The sequence below is a fragment of the Neovison vison genome, chromosome 1 (assembly GCF_020171115.1).
Source record: "Neovison vison isolate M4711 chromosome 1, ASM_NN_V1, whole genome shotgun sequence".
In the NCBI taxonomy this organism is placed as follows: domain Eukaryota; kingdom Metazoa; phylum Chordata; class Mammalia; order Carnivora; family Mustelidae; genus Neogale; species Neogale vison.
Genome location: NC_058091.1, coordinates 170,221,085 through 170,241,649, shown reverse-complemented (window position 1 = coordinate 170,241,649; position 20,565 = coordinate 170,221,085). Strand labels below are relative to the sequence as shown.

The window sequence follows — 20,565 nt, the reverse complement described above, 5'->3', positions numbered from 1 at the left end:
AGATTACTTCTGCCTGGTGCTCCAGAAACTCAGTATGAGAGGTGCTAGAGTACAGCGGAACAAGGCAAGTGGTTTCCCTACAATTCTTTGCAGCATAGGATTAATCTCTGTTAGCATAGGGTTAGTGGGAGCGCATAGGAAGGGCGATACCTAATCCAGATTTCTTTAGAGAGGCCTTCCCAAAAGAGATCCGCCCCTTCCAGTCACCACCTGAAATTATATATTATTGGTTTATTTGTTCAATATTTTTCTTTCACACGGGATTGTGAACTTCAGGAAAGATATTTTTCTAGCTTACTTGTATGCTCTAGAGTTGCTCTGTCCGGTGTAGTGGTCACTAGCCACATTTGACTGTTTAAATTTGGATTAATTAAAATGAAATCACATTAAAAATTAAGTTTTTCGGGGGGCATCTGGGTGGCTGAGAGGGTTAAAGCCTCTGCCTTTGGCTCAGGTCATGATCCCGGGGTCCTGGGATTGAGCCCCCGCATGGGCTCTCTGCTCAGCGGGGAGCCTGCTTCCTCCTCTCTCTCTGCCTGTCTCTCTGCCTACTTGTGGTCTCTGTCTGTCAAATAAATAAATAAAATCTTTAAAAAAAAAAATCCAAGATGAAGTGGAAAATTCCTTAAAAAAAAATAATAAAAAGTTTTTCGGTTTGCAGTAGCCACTGCATTTCAAGTGCTCAATCACCACATTGGCCAGTTGCTTTTGTGGCTGTTTCAACATTTCCATCATCCCAGAAAGTCTATTGGGCAGTACTATGCAAAGGAGGCAAGAAGTAAATTTGTTGAATAATGTGAGCTGAGCCCTGAATAATGGGCACATTCTTGGTGAAGAAAGAGTGAAGCATTATTTACATTCCTTTCTCCATTCTATGTCCATAGGGGTTGGCTAGCAGAGCACATCCCTAGACCTGAATTAAGGTTTCCAAAACTCCATTGATTGGAAGGATATGTGATGAAACAAAGATGTTAATAGATCACACATTTTATGGGGATTGACTTTATGTGAATTTGAAGCATTTGGATAAAAAGAACTCTTCCGTCTTATAGTGCTTGTTAAACAGTTGAACTTTGCTCGTAGCTATCATTTTAGGTCTGTGGTTGTATTTCGAAAATGCCACTGTTTGATTGCTCTAGTTAAAATTCCAGCATAGGGGCGCCTGGTGGCTCAGTGGGTTAAAGCCTCTGCTTTCAGCTCAGGTCATGATCTCGGGGTCCTGGGATCTAGCCCCACATTGGACTCTGCTCAGCCAGGAGTCTGCTTCCCCCTTTCCTCTGTGCCTCTCTGCCTACGTGTGATCTCTGTCAAAGAAAAAATAAATAATCTTTAAAAATAAAATAAAATTCCAGCATGGACAAAACCATGTATACTGATGCATGTTGGTAAACTGTGTAATGGTGCCCAAAGCATAAGTAAAACTTCAAAAATTTTCCGATTGGACAACTGATTTAATAATTTCAGTGTAATCTTAGGATCGACACAAGGCGTTATATGGTAGATGATAGTGTATACGGTCATGGTGCATTAGTTAAGAAATTTAATTATATCCTTTGTACGCCTAATGTTTATCACTTGAGTATTTTTTGTTTCTTGTTTTCTTATGGCATACGTAACCACATTTAAGCTAATGTGCACATAGCAGTTTTTGTAGTGATTTTTTAAAAGTTTTTCGGTTTTTGTCTTCCTGAGTCAGGTTTACTTTCCTTAGTTAAGGGTTAAGTCCTTTTGTAGGTCTGTGTCTGTGGTTTATAATTGTATGCTTACAAAGGAGCTCTGACCTTTTAAGCAAAGGTGACTGATCATGAAATTTCTGCTGTTGCCACTTTGCAGATAAAACAATGTGTTTGCTAAGTCACAGTTCTTAACCTGGTATTGCTGTTTAATTCCATAGACATTTGTTGAGTGCCTGCTGTTTGGGTACAGGGATGCAGTGCAAAACCAGTGATTTTTGGTGTGCCTTTCTTCTTACTGATAGATGTGACAAAGGAGATTCTTAGGAAGGCTGATAACAGACTAGACATTTAACACTTATTTTCTGACCCACCAATTTTGGCAAAAATACTTTCATTTCCCCTTTGTTTTTAGTTTGACAAATAGGACTAAATAATTTTTATTTTTCTAATAACGGCTTTATGAAAACAAAATACTTATTTCGCCTGTGACTTTTTTTTTCATATTAATTTCTGAAAGGTGGTAATTATTAGTTACCTCATGTGAATATTAAACCTTGGATTGTGAGCTTTGTGCATTAGCAAGTTTCTTTTTCGTGAGTGGTTTATTTTTATATATTTATTTATTTAAAGATTTTATTTGTCAGAGAGAGAGAGCACGGCAGGGGGAACAGCAGGCAGAGGGAGAAGCAGGCTCCCTGCTGAGCAAGGGGCCTGATGTGGTATTTGATCCCAAGACCCCAGGATCAGGACCTGAGCTGAAGGCAGACGCTTAACTGACTGAGCCATTCAGGCCCCCCATTTGAGTGGTTCAGAGAGTTTTTGGTCATAAGTTGTTACTGCCATTTGTATTTGGGTAATGGGAGTTAGAGTAGGTTTTTTTTAACTGAAGAACAAAATACTGACCATTTTCTGTGTATGTTATTTTTACAGATCCAGCTGCTCTCAAAGAAGGGTTTAGATGTTTGGTTTTTATTTTACAGGACATCCCAGTCTACCTAGTCTTTCCGTTCACATGTCCTTCCCCTGTGTAGCCTGTGTTGTAAGTGCTCAGCTCACTACCTTCTAGCCACTGCTCTGCTCTTTCATTCCCTTCCTTATCAGAAATCTGTTGCAGTCCCATAGTATGTTTCTCAAAGTGTGATGGTCACGGCGGGAGGCTCTAAATCAATGGCGTCATCACATGCTTATAAGAATGCAAGTAACTGGGCCCCTCCCCGGTTCTCCTCAGACTCTGCACGGGCTGCCCGTGTGCATTGTGACCAGTATCCCAGAGGGTGCTTATGCACCCTAATGTTGGAGACTGCCTGATAGGAGAAACAAATGTACAAACAGATTCTTAACACAGTGCCTCCCAACTCTAATGTGCGTATAAAGCACCTGGGTATCCTGTTTAAATGCAGAATCTGATTGCGTAGGTCTGGGAGGGGTCTAAGGTCTTGCAGGTCTAATAGGTTCCCAGGGGCTGCCAGTGTTGCTGATCCCCTGACCACACTTGAACTTGTTTGCACAATGATTGTGGTATTTACAGGATATTATGGAAGCACCTTAGCTCAACCTGAAGAGAGATATGTCTCAGAGATGGCTTGTTGGAAGATATAGCCCTGAAGTTAAATATTAAAGAATGTGTTTAGTTTGGGGGGATGGATTATAGGCAAATAGACAAGCCGATAAAGGTAGATAAATGAGTGTTGAGCAGAGGAACTGCAATCATTTGTCCAGCAGTGGTTCAAAATGTAAGCAGGTGTGGTAGGAATTTAGTCAGGAGGACAGACATGGCCCATATTACAGAAGGCCTTGTGTGCCAGGTCAAGAAACTTGAATTTCATAGCACAGAAGTGAAGGAAATTTGCCAAGCAGTGGATCTTCTGGTGGAAGTGGATCCTAGTCGATCTTCTGAAATACGCATTTCAGATTGATCGTCGGATTTGAGATTGGTTGTTGTAGTAGTAAGTGAGACCAGATCGGAATCAGGAAGACCAGTTAGAGAGCAGTTGTAGTACGCACTAATCTGGGAGCCAGATGCTGGGGCAGAGTGGGATAGAATGAAGGAGTTTAGGGAAAAGGAGGAGGAGTTCCAGGATTCTGGGATTGGAACTGCCATGTTCTAGAGAATAAGAGGCAAAAGGAGTAGATTTAGAAAGGAAGATTTTGTTTTGTTTTATTTTGTTTTGTTTTGTTTTTGGGCAGAGCACTAGTGTCTTGGGGAGAGAGGATGGAAAGGTGGAGGGGAGAAGGGAGGGAGAGGATCTTAAGCAAGCTCCACACCCAACACCAAGTGAGGCAGGGCTCAGTCTCACCACCCTAAGATCAAAAGTCAGATGCTTAACCAACTGAACCACCCAGGTGCCCTGAAGATGATTTCCTTAAGAGTGCTTATTATTTAGCTGCTTAGTTATTTTTTTCCCCATAATTTAGCCTGCTAAGGCTAAGAGGCTTGTTTTAATCATTTTTGTCACGATCTAGTTTGTAGTAGATGTTTGGTAAACATTTCTTATTGAAAAATTATTTTGCATGTAAAATAATTCCAAAGAAGTGTGACTGTACTTAAAAATACTTACATCAAGCCAGCTACTGAAAAATATTAAGGATGAAGAGTAAGGCTTAGGAGTGCCTGGGTGGTGCAGTGAGTTAAAGCCTTTGCCTTCAGCTCAGGTCATAATCCCAGGGTTCTGGAATTGAGCCCCGCATTGGGTTCTCTGCTCAGTGGGGAGCCTGCTTCCTCCTCTCTCTCTCTGCCTGCCTCTCTGCCTACTTGTGATCTCTGTCTGTCAAATAAATAAATAAAATCTTTTTAAAAAAAGGGGAGGGTGAGGCTTAAAATTCTAGCGTTCCTGCAGCATTTCAAGTCATTCATTCCAGAGTGTTTACTGGGGCCTGTTTGTGCTGTGTATTTTAACTTCGTGATTAATTTCTGTCTGTCCTCTGAGTCTCTCTTATCATTACCAGTGTTAGCAAATTTATTGAGCAACTGTGTTCCTATTTCTAAATATTTTCTCTTTCTAAATGCTTGTTCATAATTTTAGAATTCTTTGCATTGTGATTTTATTATAGCCTCTCCTAAGATCTAGGCAGGAATGCAGTCACGTGTTAAAGACACTTGGAGATGCTGGTAGAGACTGCTGGCAGAAGGGAGCAGAGCAGGTGATCCAAAGTTTGGTAATCAAGTCAGTGCCTATACATCAGTGTTCGCGGTGTACTCGCAGATGGTCACTTACCTGCCCTAGCCTAATGGTACAGTACTCCTTTATTGGCACAGGAAATTTATTACTGTTGCTCAATTCTTTTTCCACTGCCCAGACTGGTTGTCCCCCACCCCTCCCCACCGCCCCATGTAATCCTTGGGTTTTTTGTTTTTGTTTTTTTGTGCTTTTTTTTTTTTTTTTTTTTAAAGATTTTATTTATTTATTTGACAGAGAGAGATCACCAGCAGGCAGAGAGGCAGGCAGAGAGAGGAAGGAAGCAGGCCCCCTGCTGAGCAGAGAGCCCGATGCGGGACTCGATCCCAGGACCCTGAGATCCTGACCTGAGCCGAAGGCAGCGGCCCAACCCACTGAGCCACCCAGGCGCCCTTTTTGTGCTTTTTTTTAAGCCTGAAAATTTTATTCTTCAACCTGAAAAATTGGAGATCTTCTGGGGACATCATTTAATTGATGCCTCTTATCTGTGAATCAGTTTGGTGGGGCAGCAACTTTATTTAGAGGAGACAAACTTTACTACCTCATCCATGTAAGATGTAGTTTTCATATGTGTTGTTCTGGAGTGAAAGAAGGGTCAGGAAGATGTAGCTGGTTTACTTTGCTTTTGCAGGCTATAGTTTTAGAGTTCAATTCTGGGTAAGAGAAGAAAGGAAGAGAACAAACAAATGCTCTCCAAAGTAACTAACGTAGAAATACCTTCACTGGCCTGATTTTAGGCATATGTCTTCACACGATTTCACCTCTAGACACCTACCCCCAGGTGGGTTGCCAGCAATCCATACTCCAAGTAGCACTTATGGGGGCACCATAAAACCATTATTTCTCTCAGAGGCCCACAGCCCCAAATTGCTTTTCTTATGCCTTACTTGACCATTCCCTCTCAAGAGTTTTAGGACTGCTTGAGAACTCTGGTGTAGTGAGAAAGGAGTATTTTCCTGGCCTTAGAGGAAGGCAAGACATTAGCTCCAAATTGACTTCTTGGTTCTGCCCGCCGCTGCTGGGTACCTCACTTCATAAGCATAAGCTTTTCTTTCTTTTTTAATTTTTTTTTAAAGATTTTATTTCTTATTTGACAGATGGAGATCACAAGTAGGCAGAGAGGCATGGAGAGAGAGAGAGGAGGAAGCAGGTTCCCTGCTGAGCAGAGAGCCCAATTCGGGGCTTGATCCCAGGACCCTAAGACTATGACCTGAGCCGAAGGCAGAGACTTTAACCCACTGAGCCACCAGGTGCCCGCATAAGCATAAGATTTTCAGTAGAGCTGTGTTAATCCTGTCAACTTCAGTCTCACCAGCTAGGAGTTGAAAATAGCGTAGGGGAGCCTTTAATAATTAAGTAGGCAAGATTTTTAAGTGGTTTATCAGCATCATTCCTATGACAGATCAGTCCTATGACACTTACATGGAACTAACACTGGACTTTGGAACAGGGTTACTTAACCTTCGCATTGTTGACATTTTATTGAATGGCGCTGCCCTGTGCATTGTAGGTGGGACAGCGGCATCCCTGGTGCTTACCAGCTAGCTGGCATTGGCACCCTTCTCTTGGGACAATGAAAAATGTTTTTAGAATGTATCCTGGGGTATCACTGCTCTAAAGCCTTTTTTTTTTTTTTTTAATGGTTTTAAACAGCTCTATGCCTAGCATGGAGCCCAAACACAGGGCTTAAACTCACCACCCCGAGATTGAGACCTGAGCTGAGATTAAAAGTCATACACTTGGGGCACATGGGTGTCTCAGTCACTTAAGGGTCTGTCTTCAGCTCAGGTATGATCCCAGAGCCCTGGGATCCAGCCCCGCATCTGGCTCCTTGTTTAACGGGGAGCCAGCTTCTCCCTCTGCCTCTGTTGTTCCCCCTGCTTGTGCTCTCTCCCTCTCTCTCTCTCAAATAAATTTTTAAAAAGAAAAAAAAAAAAAAAAACCATACGCTTAACTGACTGAGCCTCTAGGAGCCCCTAGAGCAGTGCTTCTAAAGCCTGACTGCACATTACCTCACCTGGGAAGCACCCCCGCCCCATACCAGGTACTCAGACTCCACTTCCACCTAGAATTTCCATTTCATTATCATAGAGTAAGACCTAGGCCTCTCTCTGTTTTATTGGTGGTGTTTTAGGTGTGTGTTTTTAAGCCAATTCTAATGTGCAGCCAGGTTTGACAAACACCCCAGTGGAGCCCACCACCCTACGATTCAGAGCTCCTGAGTAGCTTCCATTGGTTATCTGGCCTTGCAAATTCAAGCAAATCACTTGGCGTTCTCTGGACTTCATGATCTTGAGCTAGAAAATTTTAAGAGAGTACTTAATTTATAAAAGAATACCAGCTTCTTTTTGTAGCCCTTCAGATGTTTTCTGATCATATATTTTTTACCGACAGGAAGATCTTGGATTTATCCAGCCTCCGTAGATTGTCTTGTTGACAGCCTCTTGTTGTCCTCCACTTTTCTGTCTTCCTTTTGGGTTTTTCTGTAACAGTGCTTTAATAAACTAAATTACTGGATAATTTTAATTGATTATATCCAACTGTAACCATTTACAGCAAAACCGAGAACCCCAGTGAGAGCTCCCTAGCAGGGTTACGTGAAGTAATGCAGGCACGTATCACGGTGAGATGGACTTAACCTCCTGAGACATACTGATCATGAAAAGCAGCGATTCTCAGACACGGCTGCTGTCAGAAGTTCTTCCCATTTCTAAAGTATCATTTTGAGGGGTAGGGGAAGCGAGCAGTGTCGTCTGGGGGAAGAAGGTTGCCAACCAGTGACCTGGAGAAAAGGCCTATAGTGTGACAGCGTGTTGAGACGCTGGGGTCGTCATTAACACCTGTCAAATTGATGAAGTTTTAGAGTATAGGTGAGGTTCAGTGGGGTGGAGTTCGGAGCCAATGACCAAGAAGGAATTCTTAAGATGTCATTGGTGCAGAATGGTGGTTTATTAAACCCTGGGACAGGACCCATGGGCAAAAAGAGGTGCTGCCCTGGGCTTGTGAGGGCTGGTCATATGCTGTGGGGTTGGGGGAGGTGAAGAGAAAGATTTCAGAAGAACTTTCACATGCTAAAGAGGACCTACAAGATACAGGAGGCCTTGAGGCCTTGCCATTTTCGAGTTAAGGTTGTTTTCCCCCTCTACAAGGTATTAACATAAGATGGGAGATTCCTGGAACACTGTCACACGTGTCCCATCCAGTAGTAGGGGATGGGGGGAGGTTGCAGGGTGTCAGCTTCTGCTTTGTCCTCAGCTTGCCTTCTGCTCCCTCATCAAAATCAGGGAAAACACCAGTCATGACAGTTTTCTGTTTGAGGAGTGATTGCTTGTGGCCAGGTAGTGCACTAACTGTGAGGGGTAATCATCTATAGATAAGGAAGGGACTTAGAAAAGATTTAGCAAAGGGCCTGTCTGGGTTATAAATGGCTGTGAATCAGCCAGCCTAGGATTTCCCTCTAGCTCATTTGATGATGGGATCTGAACTCTGAATTGTAGCCTTGCACATAAAGGGGTTTCACTGACCTTACTTTAATCCTGCTCAGATAAATCACTTTCCTAACTCTGGTGGCTCTCAGTAGTTTGTAGAATTAGATCGAGAGAGTATATAAGAAATTTTCTAGATCAGTGTCTAGTATACAGTAATAGTCTCTCAGCAATATAAGTTTCCCCAAATCTGTTGTTCTTAAGTGTACCAACATTGCATTAGTTTTGGTTTTTGCCCTTAAGCTTTGGTTAGAGTTATTCTCCTGATTTTTCCTCCTGTTACTTAATGTATGCCAGCCTTTTTCAACCAGGAATCAAAGAGAATTGTATCCTTAAAAAAGAAAAAAGTAACTTTATTCATTTTTCCTTAAGTTGGTAGTGTTTTTGATAAATGCGTGGGAAAGAATTTAATTACACACAGTGGGTGCCTTAGGGCATTAAGGCTTATTTCTCTTTTGGAATCTTAGTTGAAAAGGTTACGGAATTTGTCCAGTGGCTTTGTTTCCAGATTTTAGACCAAATGATTCAAAGTATTAATTTTGTATATTAGTCATCAGAATTGTTAGAATACGGAAATGAGATAACTATGCTCAGACAGCAGTACACAATTCATCTCAGCCTGAAAAGAATTATATATAACAAACTCTTTATTTAAAAAGTAGTCACTTTTTAAATAAAAGTGGAGGGGATTGTGTTGCCTTACAGTTTCTCATTCCATCAAAGAATGCTCTCTGGGAAAATGGAGTTGAAATGCATATGTATTTTTAAAGTATTATTTCCCAAAATTATTTTAAGTTTTTTCCAGTCACACTATTTGTAAACAAATTTGAGTACAGATGGATTTATTCTAACATTCCTTAAGAATTAAGCACCAACTATTAGCATAGTTGCTCTTGGCAAATAAGTGGAAATAGGGATTTTATGTGTTTTCCAGCCTTTTGAACTTATTTGTACTAACTGGGTGTAGGGAATTCTTTTTTAAATCTGCTTTAGCCTTCAGGTTGTTTTAGTGAATCCATGTATGCATCAGATGAATGAGACTGGTGTTTTAACCCCTAAATGAAACAAAGGTTTGATTGATATTAAACTATAAGTATAAATAGGGCTTTTTGGCTTTTGCAAAATGAGAGTACTGTTTGAAATTAAGTTTAAAATTAGAAAGACTTTATTATTTTTCTGAACCAGAAAGACTTCAGTGTTTTGACAATTGAGATGGAATTTTACATTTTTGTTTTTTTTTTTCTTTTAGGCTGACAATTGCATTTTTTGCGCTCTCCGGGCTGGATATGTTGGATTCCTTAGATCTGGTGAACAAAGATGATATAATAGAGTGGATTTACTCCCTGCAGGTCCTTCCCACAGAAGACAGTGAGTGAGTTTTTAGCATTTTATTTTTAGTGTGACTAGTTAGTTGTTCTTGGCATAACATGTGTCAGATGAGCAAATCTCAGTATGAATTCATAAACTCTTACCATATTTTATTCCGCCATGTTTTCCTTGCAATGCTGCACTTCCATCCTGTTCAGATCTGACACTTGAGAAGTCTAATCATTGGGGTGCCCAGCTAAATCAGGCTGTGGAGTGTGCTACTCTTGATCTTAGGGTCATGAGTTCGAGCCCCACGTTGAGGGTAGAGATAACTTAAAAAAATAAAAATTAATTAAAAATTAAAAAGTTTACTTGTTAATATCTTGAGAAAACCACTGTGTGGTTGTCTGGAATTGGAGATTTGCTGTTGTAGCTGCATGTTATGTTCTTCTCTTCCACGGGGAGTACTCCTTATCAGTTATTTGATATTTGTCATTTTTGCTTGTTTAGTTTCATAACATTTGCTGTATTTTTTACTCCCAGCCATTCTTCTTGTCTTCTCAGTGAACTCTTTGGTGTTCTCTCCCGGTGGTTTCTCTCAGGTTTCGTTAGCCTTGCTCTGATGGTTTCTTGGAACCGTTACTAGCACTGTAGTCCTTTTTATGCTTCTTAAACTTTATGAATTTTGGTCAGTTAAATTCTTTTTCTTTTTTTAATTAATGTTTGAAATTTATATGTTACTTAATCAACTAAATGCACACAAGCTTTATACACCTTATTGTTCACACTGTTAAGTGTAACATACTTAACATTGATTTAACTTGTAGGTGTTAGAAATTCTCACCTTGAAAAGAGAAACAGATGAACTCCCATAAAATGACAGTTTTTAATCATGGTCACCATTTACCTGGCTTTTAAGAGCCAATATTTATAAATCAACCGTGCGTTTCGTTGGTTGGAGTAAACATTTATAAATGTCTCACCTAGATGAACTTTAGGGAAAGAGTAAGCTAAAGCTTTGTTTAGAAAGAAAGAGGTTTGATTTATTCTAACTTAACTGCTCCTCTTCGCTGTATTTTGTCTACAATTTTTTGTCTACAGCATCATGATATTGTGATTTGTAAGAAATGTAGATTTGGTCTTCAATCACAGTTCCTGGCTCACAGTTCCCTAACCTTTGGCATTTCCTAAGCCTTGAGAGTGTTACAAGTTGTCTTTTGTTATGTTCATAAGGTAACTTTTGGAAAGTGCCTGAGGATAGAGGGCTGTTGGCCCTTAGAGCCAGTCCCAGTCAGTGATTGGAGAGTTGGAACAATCAGTGCCACCACCTGACCTCCAGGGAGGGAAGGGGGGGACCCCAGAGGTTGAAGTAGTTGCCAATGGCCAGTGATGGATTATGATGGATTTCATAGTGTTCGTCTTTATATGATTTTTAAAATCTGTGCCTGTTGATGAATTCTTGTTTAAAAGTGATTAAGCATTTTGAACTAGGTTTGTCATACATAAATATCTACTAACTTTTCACCAGCCCTGTGAAGCAACATATGTGATATTCTGGTCAGGAGTGAGTGATTCTAGCATGTTGGGGAGTAGGAGTTACTGAATGTCTTGCTAATAAATCTTTAGAGAAGGGCTGTGGCAATTACAAGATATGTTGCTCATTCTCTTGGAGCATGGCTGAAGTGAGGTCATGGTTCTAGACACCTGCAAACTGGAAGTAATTTTCGTTTTCCCTTTTTATTAGGGTTTTTTGTTTTGTTTTGTTTTTTTGTGGGGTTTTTTTTGTTTGTTTGTTTTTTGTTTTTTTTTTTTTTTTTTTTTGCTAGTGTAAGTGAGTCTGGGATTTTCTTTTTAAACTTTAAAAGTTAACTATTAGGGGGTCCCTGGGTGGCTCAGTGGTTAAAGCCTCTGTCTTCAGCTCAAGTTGTGATCCCAGGGTCCTGGGAGCCAGCCGGTTCTCTGCTCAGCAGGGAGCCTGCTTCCCCCTCTGTTTCTTTGCTTGCCTCTCTGCCTACTTGTGATCTCTGTCAAATAAATAAATAAAATCTTTATTTTAAAAAAATTAATTATTAGATATGGTATTATTACAGATTTTAATTTTTGACTGATTATTAAAAATACATGTTCTGATTATACACTATAGTTTCTTAAAGGATGTGTCTCCCCACATAGGAAATTATACAGTGTGAGCCATAGAAAAGCTGTTCTGTATGTTTTTTGCTCAAATACATTTTATTTTTAGAAAAAAATGACTGATACCCATTTCCCTAGAATAAAATAGCCGTTGCTGCTCTAGAAAAATGTGGATCATAACATTAGAATGAGAGAACTCATACTAGAGGTTTTAGTTACCAGTAATTTGTCATGTATTCACTGTGCTTTCTACTTTCTGTCTTCCTATTTCTCCCCACTCTTAAGGATTCTTTTTTTTTTTTTTTTTTTTTTTTTAAGATTTTATTTATTTATTTGACAGAGAGAGAGATCACAAGCAGGCAGAGAGTCAGGCAGAGAGAGAGAGAGAGAGAAGCAGGCTCCCGCCAAGCAGAGCCCGATGCGGGGCTCGATCCCAGGACACTGAGATCATGACCTGAGCCGAAGGCAGTGGCTTAATCCACTGAGCCACCCAGGCGCCCCCCACTCTTAAGGATTCTTTGCTGGCGTCCGTGATTGAGCAGTGTTATTGTACCCTTAAAATATGTTTTTTCCTTCTACCATTTTATTGTTTTTTACAGCAGCTTTACTTTAATTTTACTTTAATTTAATACATTAATACATATATTCTTTTTTTTAAATGCAACTTACAGAATGGTTAAAATAACTGGTTAATTCTTCTCCCAGTGGAAAAGCAGTGGCCACAAAATAATGGGCTCCTGTTTTTATGCTCTTAAACAGGGACTTCATACATGTCATTTTGTTATTGCTTGGGTGCGTGACTGAAGAAGTCCATGAACATTTTTTTTTGTGTAGTTATTTAATTAAAATATTCTTGAAGGGGGGAGGGGGGTAGGGAAAAGGGGGGTAGAGTTATGGACATTGGGGAGGGTATGTGCTTTTGGGTAAATTCGAAGGGGAGGTGAACCATGAGAGTCTACGGACTCTGAAAAACAATCTGAGGGGTTTGAAGTGGCGGGGGGGTGGGAGGTTGGGGTACCAGGTGGTGGGTATTATAGAGGGCACGGCTTGCATGGAGCACTGGGTGTGGTGAAAAAATAATGAATACTGTTTTTCTGAAAATAAATAAATTGGGAAAAAAAAAATAATGAATACTGTTTTTCTGAAAATAAATAAATTGGGAAAAAATATTCTTGAGGCATATGGGGTCTCAGTTGGTTGGGTGTCCAGCTCTTGGTTTCAGCTCAGGTCATGATCCCATGGATGGTGGGATTGAGCCCCATGGGGGTCTGGCTCTGTGCTCAGCGGGGAGTCTGCTAGTGATTCTCTCCCTCTGCCCGCCCTCCCTCCTGTTTGCACTCCTCACTCACTCTCTCAAATACATAAATCTTTTTTTAAATCCCATATTCTTTCTAAAGAGTGCTTTGTTGTGAGAGATTTGCTATTATCTGAATTTTCATATTATAATAATTGTGTTTTCTACGTACTCACTAGAATGGCTAAAATGGGAAAGGTAGAAAATAACGGCTGTTGTGAGAATGTAGCACAACTGGAACTCTCACGAGGAGCTGAAGGAAAACTGCCCAACAGTTGGAAAACTGGAAGTATTTACTAAAGCTGAACATCTGTGCAGATCATGACCTAGCCCTTCTGCTCCCCAGTCTCCCCCCCCGAAGTGAAAACCTGTTCACCAGAAGATATGTACTAGAATGTTCATAGCAGTGTTTTTCACAAGAGCCCAGAAGTAGGAACCATAGAAACTACCCATCATTGGTATAAGGGGTGAATGATGTATTAAAATATTCACGCAATGGAATACTTGACAGTGGAAAATGAGAAAGAACAGTCTATAACTATAAACAAAAATTTTGATGAATGTCACAAACATGTTTTGAGAGAAAGAAGTACCTAGTTTATTATATTCTCTTTATACAGAGTATAACAATAGACCAAGCCAGTGGAAGCTTTTGGGGAGTGAAGGAAGGAAATAGGAAGAAAACGAAGGTAGGAACGAAGTAGGAGGGGGCGTTCTAGGGTGCTGTCATTTACTTTTCTTGAGCTGAGCACTGGTTATGTGGATAACTTTACTTTGCAAAAAGTTCATTGAGTTTTATTATGATAATGTGCTTTTCTTATGTTTCTTACAGTTTGATGAAAGTTTTTAAATTTTCATTGAATTCGTATTGATACTCACCATCTCTTTTGAGACCCGTCAAAATTCTCTTTCACATTGTACTGACAGCTCCATGGAATTCATTTATTTGAAGCCCATTGCTTGCTTGCTTGCTTTCTTTCTTTCTTTCTTTCTTTTTTTTCTTTCATTTGTCACTGCTTAACTTAAAATATTTTGCTCGAGTCTGAATTGTAAACTAGCAGGGGAGAGATGTGTCTGTCTTGGATTTTTCTTTCAGTGCCTAAGACATTATTGTGTCTCAGGAGTTGTTGGACTATTAACTCATCCATACCTCTTCCAACTTAACTGCTCCTCTTCGCTGTATTTTCACATTTGGTCTATAGCATCATGATATTGTGATTTGTAAGAAATGTATATTTGGTCTTCAGTCCAGTTCTGGCTTACAGTTCCCAAACCCTTGGCATTTCCTAAGCCTTGAGAGTGTTACAAGTTGTCTTTTGTTATGTTCATGAGGTAACTTTTGGAAAGTGCCTGAGGATAGAGGGCTCTTGGCTCTTAGAGACAGTGATTGGAGAGTTGGAACAAGTCAGTGCCACCACCTGATCTCCGGGGAGGGGATGGTGGAGGGCCCAGAGGTTGAAGCAGTTGCCAGTGGCCAGTGATGTAATCATTCTTGCTTCTGTCATGGAGCTTATGTTAAAACCCAGAGGGACAGGCTTCAGAGTGCTTCCTGGTTGGCAAAAATGTGGAGTTCCCCGGAGAGAGGGGCTCCCGGACAGAGTGGAAGCTCCCTGCCCATTCCCTATGCCTTGTCCTAAGCATCTGGCAGTTTCTTAGTTACATTCTTTTATTATCAGGTAACAGGTTTCACTTGAGTTCTGTGAGTTGCTCTGGGAAGTTAATTGTACCCACGGAGAGAGACTCATGAGAACCTACGGTCCATAGCCAATGGGTCAGAAGAGCACAGCTAACCGGGCTGGCATCTGGTGCCTGAAGTTGGTGGGGTGGGGGGTTGGTGTCCTGACAGACCGAGCCCCTCAGCCTGTGTGGTCCGATGCTGTCTCTGCGTAGTGTCAGAAAGGAGTTGGTGGTATTGAGTTGTCTTCTGTTGAGTTGAATGAGTGGCTAGTGTTCCGAGAATTGCTTGCTGGAAATTGACATTCATCAAAATTTTTGTTTATTTTGTTTATTAATAGGTCTCAGAACACCTAATTTAAGGATCCTCTGGCTCTTCAGATATTTTCTCATTTAGAAGGCATTTGCAGACCAAGTAGAAGGTGCTTTCTGTAACTCATAGGTCTGTATTTGTCCTGCTTTGTGATATCACATAAAATCTTACGGAATTTAAAACTATAGAAATGTTAAAAGCCCAGGACCATAAAAGAAAAACATCGTTAAGTTTGATTAAATAGACAGTATTAAATGTTGTGTAGTAAGAGGTAAGGTTGAATAAGTAGACAGACTTGAAAGTTGTGGCAATATATATAATAGAATGTTAACGTCCAGAGTGTGATGAATTCTTAACGACTGAGAGGAAAATGACTCATCACTGTTTAGAAAATGACAGAGTTTAATAATACGAGGATCTCAAGTCAGTAACTACGTGAAAGTGGATTAACCTTGCTAGAAAAGTCAGAGAAATGCAATAGAAACAATGGTGCATTATTTTTTTTAACATCCTAATTTTTTTTTCAGTGTTCCAAGAATTGGTGCATTGTTTTTTTATCTAACTTGTAAATTTAGCTGGAAGTTTTGAAAGTTGGCAAGAATGAGGGGAAAGAACACATTTTTTTTAAACATTTTATTTATTTATTTGTCAGAGAGCGAGCAAAGCACGGGAGAGGCAAGCAGAAGCAGGTTGAGCAAGGAGCTCTATGTGGGACTCTATCCCAGGATCTGCTGGGATCATGACCTGAGCTGAAGGCAGCTGCTTAACTGACTTCGCCACCCAGGCGTCCCAAAAGAGCACCCTAATATCATTCTGGTGAAACTGAAAATCATTGTAACCTTTGAGAGGCATTTTCAAGTATAATCTTTTATCTCATGTGACATACTCTCTTGCATGTTGTAGTGGGTTTAATAATGGCCTCAAAGGATCCGTCTGCGCAGAATCACAGAATATGATCTTTGGTTGGAAAAAGGGCCTTTGCAGGTGTAATTAAGGTCAGCATCTCCATAGCAGGGAGTGGTAGATGCCAGAGGGGAAGGGGAAGGCCCTGTAAGGGCGGGGGTGTGTGGGGGGGTGGAGGTTAGTGCTTACTGTATGGAGGAATGCCAGGATTCCCTGGAGCCCCTCCCGCAGCTGAGAGAAAGAAGCATGGAACGTGGAATGGTTTCTCCCTCAGAACCTCCAGAAGGAACCAGCCCTGCCAGCACCTTGATTTTGGACTAATGGTTTCCAGAACTCCAAGAGAATAAAATTTCCATTGTTGAAATCCTCCAGATTTGTGGGAATTTGATACCTCTAGAAACTAATAACATGTGTACAAAAATCTCTGTAGGATATGTTTTGGCATTGTTCATTACACTGACCAATTAGAAGGGGAATAAATGTTCACAAAAGAGAAACAATAAGCTGTGGTCCACAGAGAATACTATGCAGTAGTAAAGTGATCGAGGTAGGTCTGTGTATATACTGACATGGAAATGTTCATATATGGTTAAATTATAAATACCAATGTCTGCAGAGATAATAATATTTAGCTGTCAATATTTGGGGAAAACTCTGAAAGGACATATAGAAAATCTTTGTGGAGGGGGAAGTAGATGGGAACAGACGTGGGGAGATGGCTGGATAAGGTAGTACTTTAATTTTATTCTCTATACCTGCATTGTTTGTGTATTCATAGTATGTTTCCATACATAAAAGTTCAAGTTAGAAAGAGCTTTAACCTCTCTTCCAAACACAACAAAAATTTAAAAAACTAAAGTTAACATTACAGGGCTGTACACAAATACTGATCTTTTGCCGATGCAGGAATAATGCTATACGTTAATTAAAATATTATGATTTTTTAGGAACTGTCAAATACATTGTCAAATTTGTGCTTCCCCTAATCTGCCTTCCCCAGAAGAGGAATGTGAGAGACCTGCCTGAGGGCACACATAGCTATAAAGGGATAGAGTCTGCTGAAATTCCAGGCTTCTGATTCCAGGCCCTAGTGCTGCAGTGCTGCTTTGCTGGTGAAGTATATAGGTCTCTGGGGGAGACTTCCCTTGTGTGGCATTTAAGTACATTGTGAATATTTAATCAGAGTTAACCCTGGTTTTTCACTTAGCCCCAGGGTTGTAAAGACCCCAGTGGTATCTTACTTTAAGTGTGTGGTTAGACCATTGGAGGGTTGGGGCCCTTCCCAGCAACCTCCAGAAGTGTTTAGGAAACACACCGGATCAGGCTGGGAGTTGTGTTTTCCCTTCTCTCATCAAGGGCACAGCCAGAGAATATTGGAGCTAGAACAGAGGAAGGGATATTATAGTCTGTCATTTTACAAATGAGGATATTAAGATCCAAAGGAATGAATAATTTGTCCATGATAATAAACCTCGTTAATGTCAGAGGCAAAATTAGAGAACAGTTTTCTGTTTTCTAGTCCTTTGAGATTCCCATTCCTGGAGATCTCCAGTACTGATTCCATATAATAGATGCTCTGTTTATTGTGTTTATTGTGTGTGTTTTCCTGTGAGAGGTTTTTTTTTTTTTTTTTTAAGTAGATGAAAAATTTTAAGTCCTGTTGCTGCCTTTTGTAAATACGGTACTTACAGGTGTAGATATAGTCGCATGTGCCTAACCGAGCATGTTCACATTTCAAAAATCATAGCATATCTGTTTTGGAAGAATTCTAGATCAAGGATTTTTTTTGCAGTGATAGACCCACAGTGATTATGTACTCAGCTGTCCCTCACCTGTATCTGGTAGGCCACACCACAGATCTTGTCACAGCCCCAACTACAATTCTCAATTCTCCATTAACTGTTTTGTTGCATGAAACTATTAAGTCTCTAATTATCTGTCAAAGGAAGTCTCCCGCCTGCCTTTTCCTTAGTTGGCCTAGGTCTGCCTCTGAAACGAATCTGTGAAATTTAGAAAATAAGTATACAGACCCATTTTGTAGGCTCTAGACTGTTTCCTCCCACCCACAGCATGTCTGGGTCTTTTGATAGTGTGAAACTAGGAGTTGTGATGTGTATCTAAGTGCTTATGATACATTGCTGTCCGAATGACTTCCCTATAACAAGGTAAACTAGTTTGAGGCTGGCTCTCATAGTAGGGGGTACATTCATTACATCAGTGGCTCTCGATTCTGACTTGTCTGTCAAACAGGGGTTGTTTTTCTTCTTATGTATGATCGTCCAGGCCCTAACTGAGGGTTTTGATGTGGGCCTGAGTTAGGACCCAAGAGGCCTGTATGCTTTTTCAGACTATGCAATTGATCCTCTTGGGACCCAGACCCACCCTTCCAGTTTACCACTAGATGGCGCCGTCTAACAGCCTCCAAGGGAACTCAGGCTATTGTGGACCTGCATCCAGTTGTAAATTTGGAACGAATTGTGCGTTTATTCTTACTAATTATCATGAATAGGGAAGCTTACTAGAATTATAAAGGAAAGCACAATAGCAGGCAAATCTTGAAAAGAACCAGAAAGGATTGCCTAATGAATATTTTTTTTCAGTGACAGAATATACTTTTGAAAAGGGGCATAGAGGACGTCCGTTTTCATTTTAAATAAACTTTTCTGGGGGCCCCTGGGGGGCTTGGTCGGTAAAGCGTCTGCCTTCAGCTCAGGTCATGATCCCAGAGTCTGGGATCGAGTCCCGTGTCAGGCTCCCTGCTCAGCAGGGAGTCTGCTTCTCCCTCTGCCTCTCCCTCCTTTCCCCTCATACTTGTGCACGCTTGTTCTCTCAGTAAATAAATAAAATCTGCTTATTTTGGGGCACGATAAACCATGCCCATATAAGATGGCGCACTTCATTGTTAAACGTTTGTGTGTTGTGACTGCTCTGCTGACCAGCCATTCCCCTTCATCCCTCTCCTCAGGACTCCTTAATCCCTGAGATACAACAATATTGAAATTAGGCCAATTAATAATCCCACAATGGCATGTAAGTGTCAAAGTGAAAGGGAGAGTCGCACATCTGTCACACGAAATCATAAGCTAGAAATGATCAAGCTTGGCGAGGAAGGCATGTCAAAAGCCTAGACAGGCTTTGAAAGCGAGGCCTCTGGAGCCAGTTGGCCATGTAGTCCATGCAAAGGAAGAGTTCTTGCAAAAAATTAGAACTGCTACTCCAGGAGAGCCTGGCTGGCTCCGTTGGAAAAGCGTGCAATGCTTGATCTCAGGTACGTTAGTTTGAGCCCCACATGGCTTGAGCTAAGAGATTGCTTAAGCAAAAATAAAACTTAAAAAACAGTGATACTCCAATGAACACAAGAATGGTAAAGCAAAACAACCTGATTGCTGATGTGGTGAAAGTCTTACTGGTGTTCAAGTTTTATTGGTCCTTCAGGCACCAGGCACTATAGACTTTGAAGATGAAGTTAAGGTTACTAATCAGCTGACATCAAAATAGGGAAATTGTTTGCAGGCATTGCATTTACAGGGAAGGGGGGGTTTGCCTGGTACAACCATATGAGCCCTTTCAAAGAGAAGAAGGTCCAAAAGTCAGAGAGGTGCTGTGCAGGGGCCCAGATGCCAGCAGTGGCAAGAGTGGCCTCTGGGAGATCTGGGGCCCCAGCCGACAGTGGAGAGCAAACACGTGGAGCCCTCAGTCCCACGACTGCTGAACAAGCTTAAGGAGCTTGAGGGGGATTGTTCCCCAGAGCCTCCGGTAGGGGGCGGAGTCCCTACCAGCGCTCCGCTCTGGTTTCCTGGACTGGTCTCAAGACTTCAGAGCTTACGGACCAGTACGATAGTAGGTGGGTGTGGTATCAAGGTAGTAAGTTTGTGATAATTTGTGAAGCCAAAAATGACTCCTACAAAGAACACAATTCACGCTCCTGTCATACCATCCGGTATTATTTTGTTTATTCCCTTCTGGGTTTGCTGATAAGTGTCCTTTGCTTAACTACAAACATAATCACATAAATGTTTGTGTCCTACTTTTTCTCTTGATCATTTCTCCATGTTGGTCCATTGTTTTCCCTAAGTGTTTCAGGAGATACAGTGTTGCATTTAACCTATTGCACTTCTGTTTGCTTTGGGGTTTTGCCAGTGTGATACTGCCTTGGGTGTTTCTGTGCATGTGGCCTTTCTTACATTGGAAGTTACTGGAGTGAATTCTCAGATATATCATTACCCAGTCAGAGTCTGAGCCTTTTTAATACTCTTGTTATATATTGACAAGTCTTAAGTGGCTTACCCATTTAAAAGTCTTTAGCAAACATGGGAGAACTATTCATTATATTAGATAATACCGTTTTTCAAATAAATTTTTTGTCAACAAGGAAAGGTAGTGGAAAGTTTTAAATTTAGTGGGTAAAGTTCCCTAAATTGTTCAAGAAATTAATGTTTAAGCTACTACTGTAAGTACTTTCAAGATATAAAGCTGGGTCGAGTACCTGATTTGAAGAAATAGAAGAGTGAAAACCAATTAACTATGAATTAGTCATGTTCCAGTTGTAAGAGATAGGAAACTAGTTTCTTAGATCAAAACCTATTTATAAATCTACTTGATT

At 40.8% G+C, this 20,565-nt stretch overlaps 1 protein-coding gene across 2 annotated transcripts in view; it reads left to right on the top strand.

The window, feature by feature from the left end:
• PGGT1B (protein geranylgeranyltransferase type I subunit beta) overlaps positions 1-20,565 on the top strand; it is a 57,930-nt gene that overhangs the window by 1,198 nt on the left and 36,167 nt on the right. Inside the window, exon 2 of one of the 2 annotated variants that reach the window (XM_044263114.1) lies at positions 9,587-9,705. The exons of the other annotated variant lie outside the window; for it this stretch is intronic. Within the exon in view, the coding sequence (XP_044119049.1) occupies positions 9,587-9,705 (119 nt within the window). The remainder of the gene's footprint in view (positions 1-9,586; positions 9,706-20,565) is intronic. 2 annotated transcript variants of the gene reach the window in all.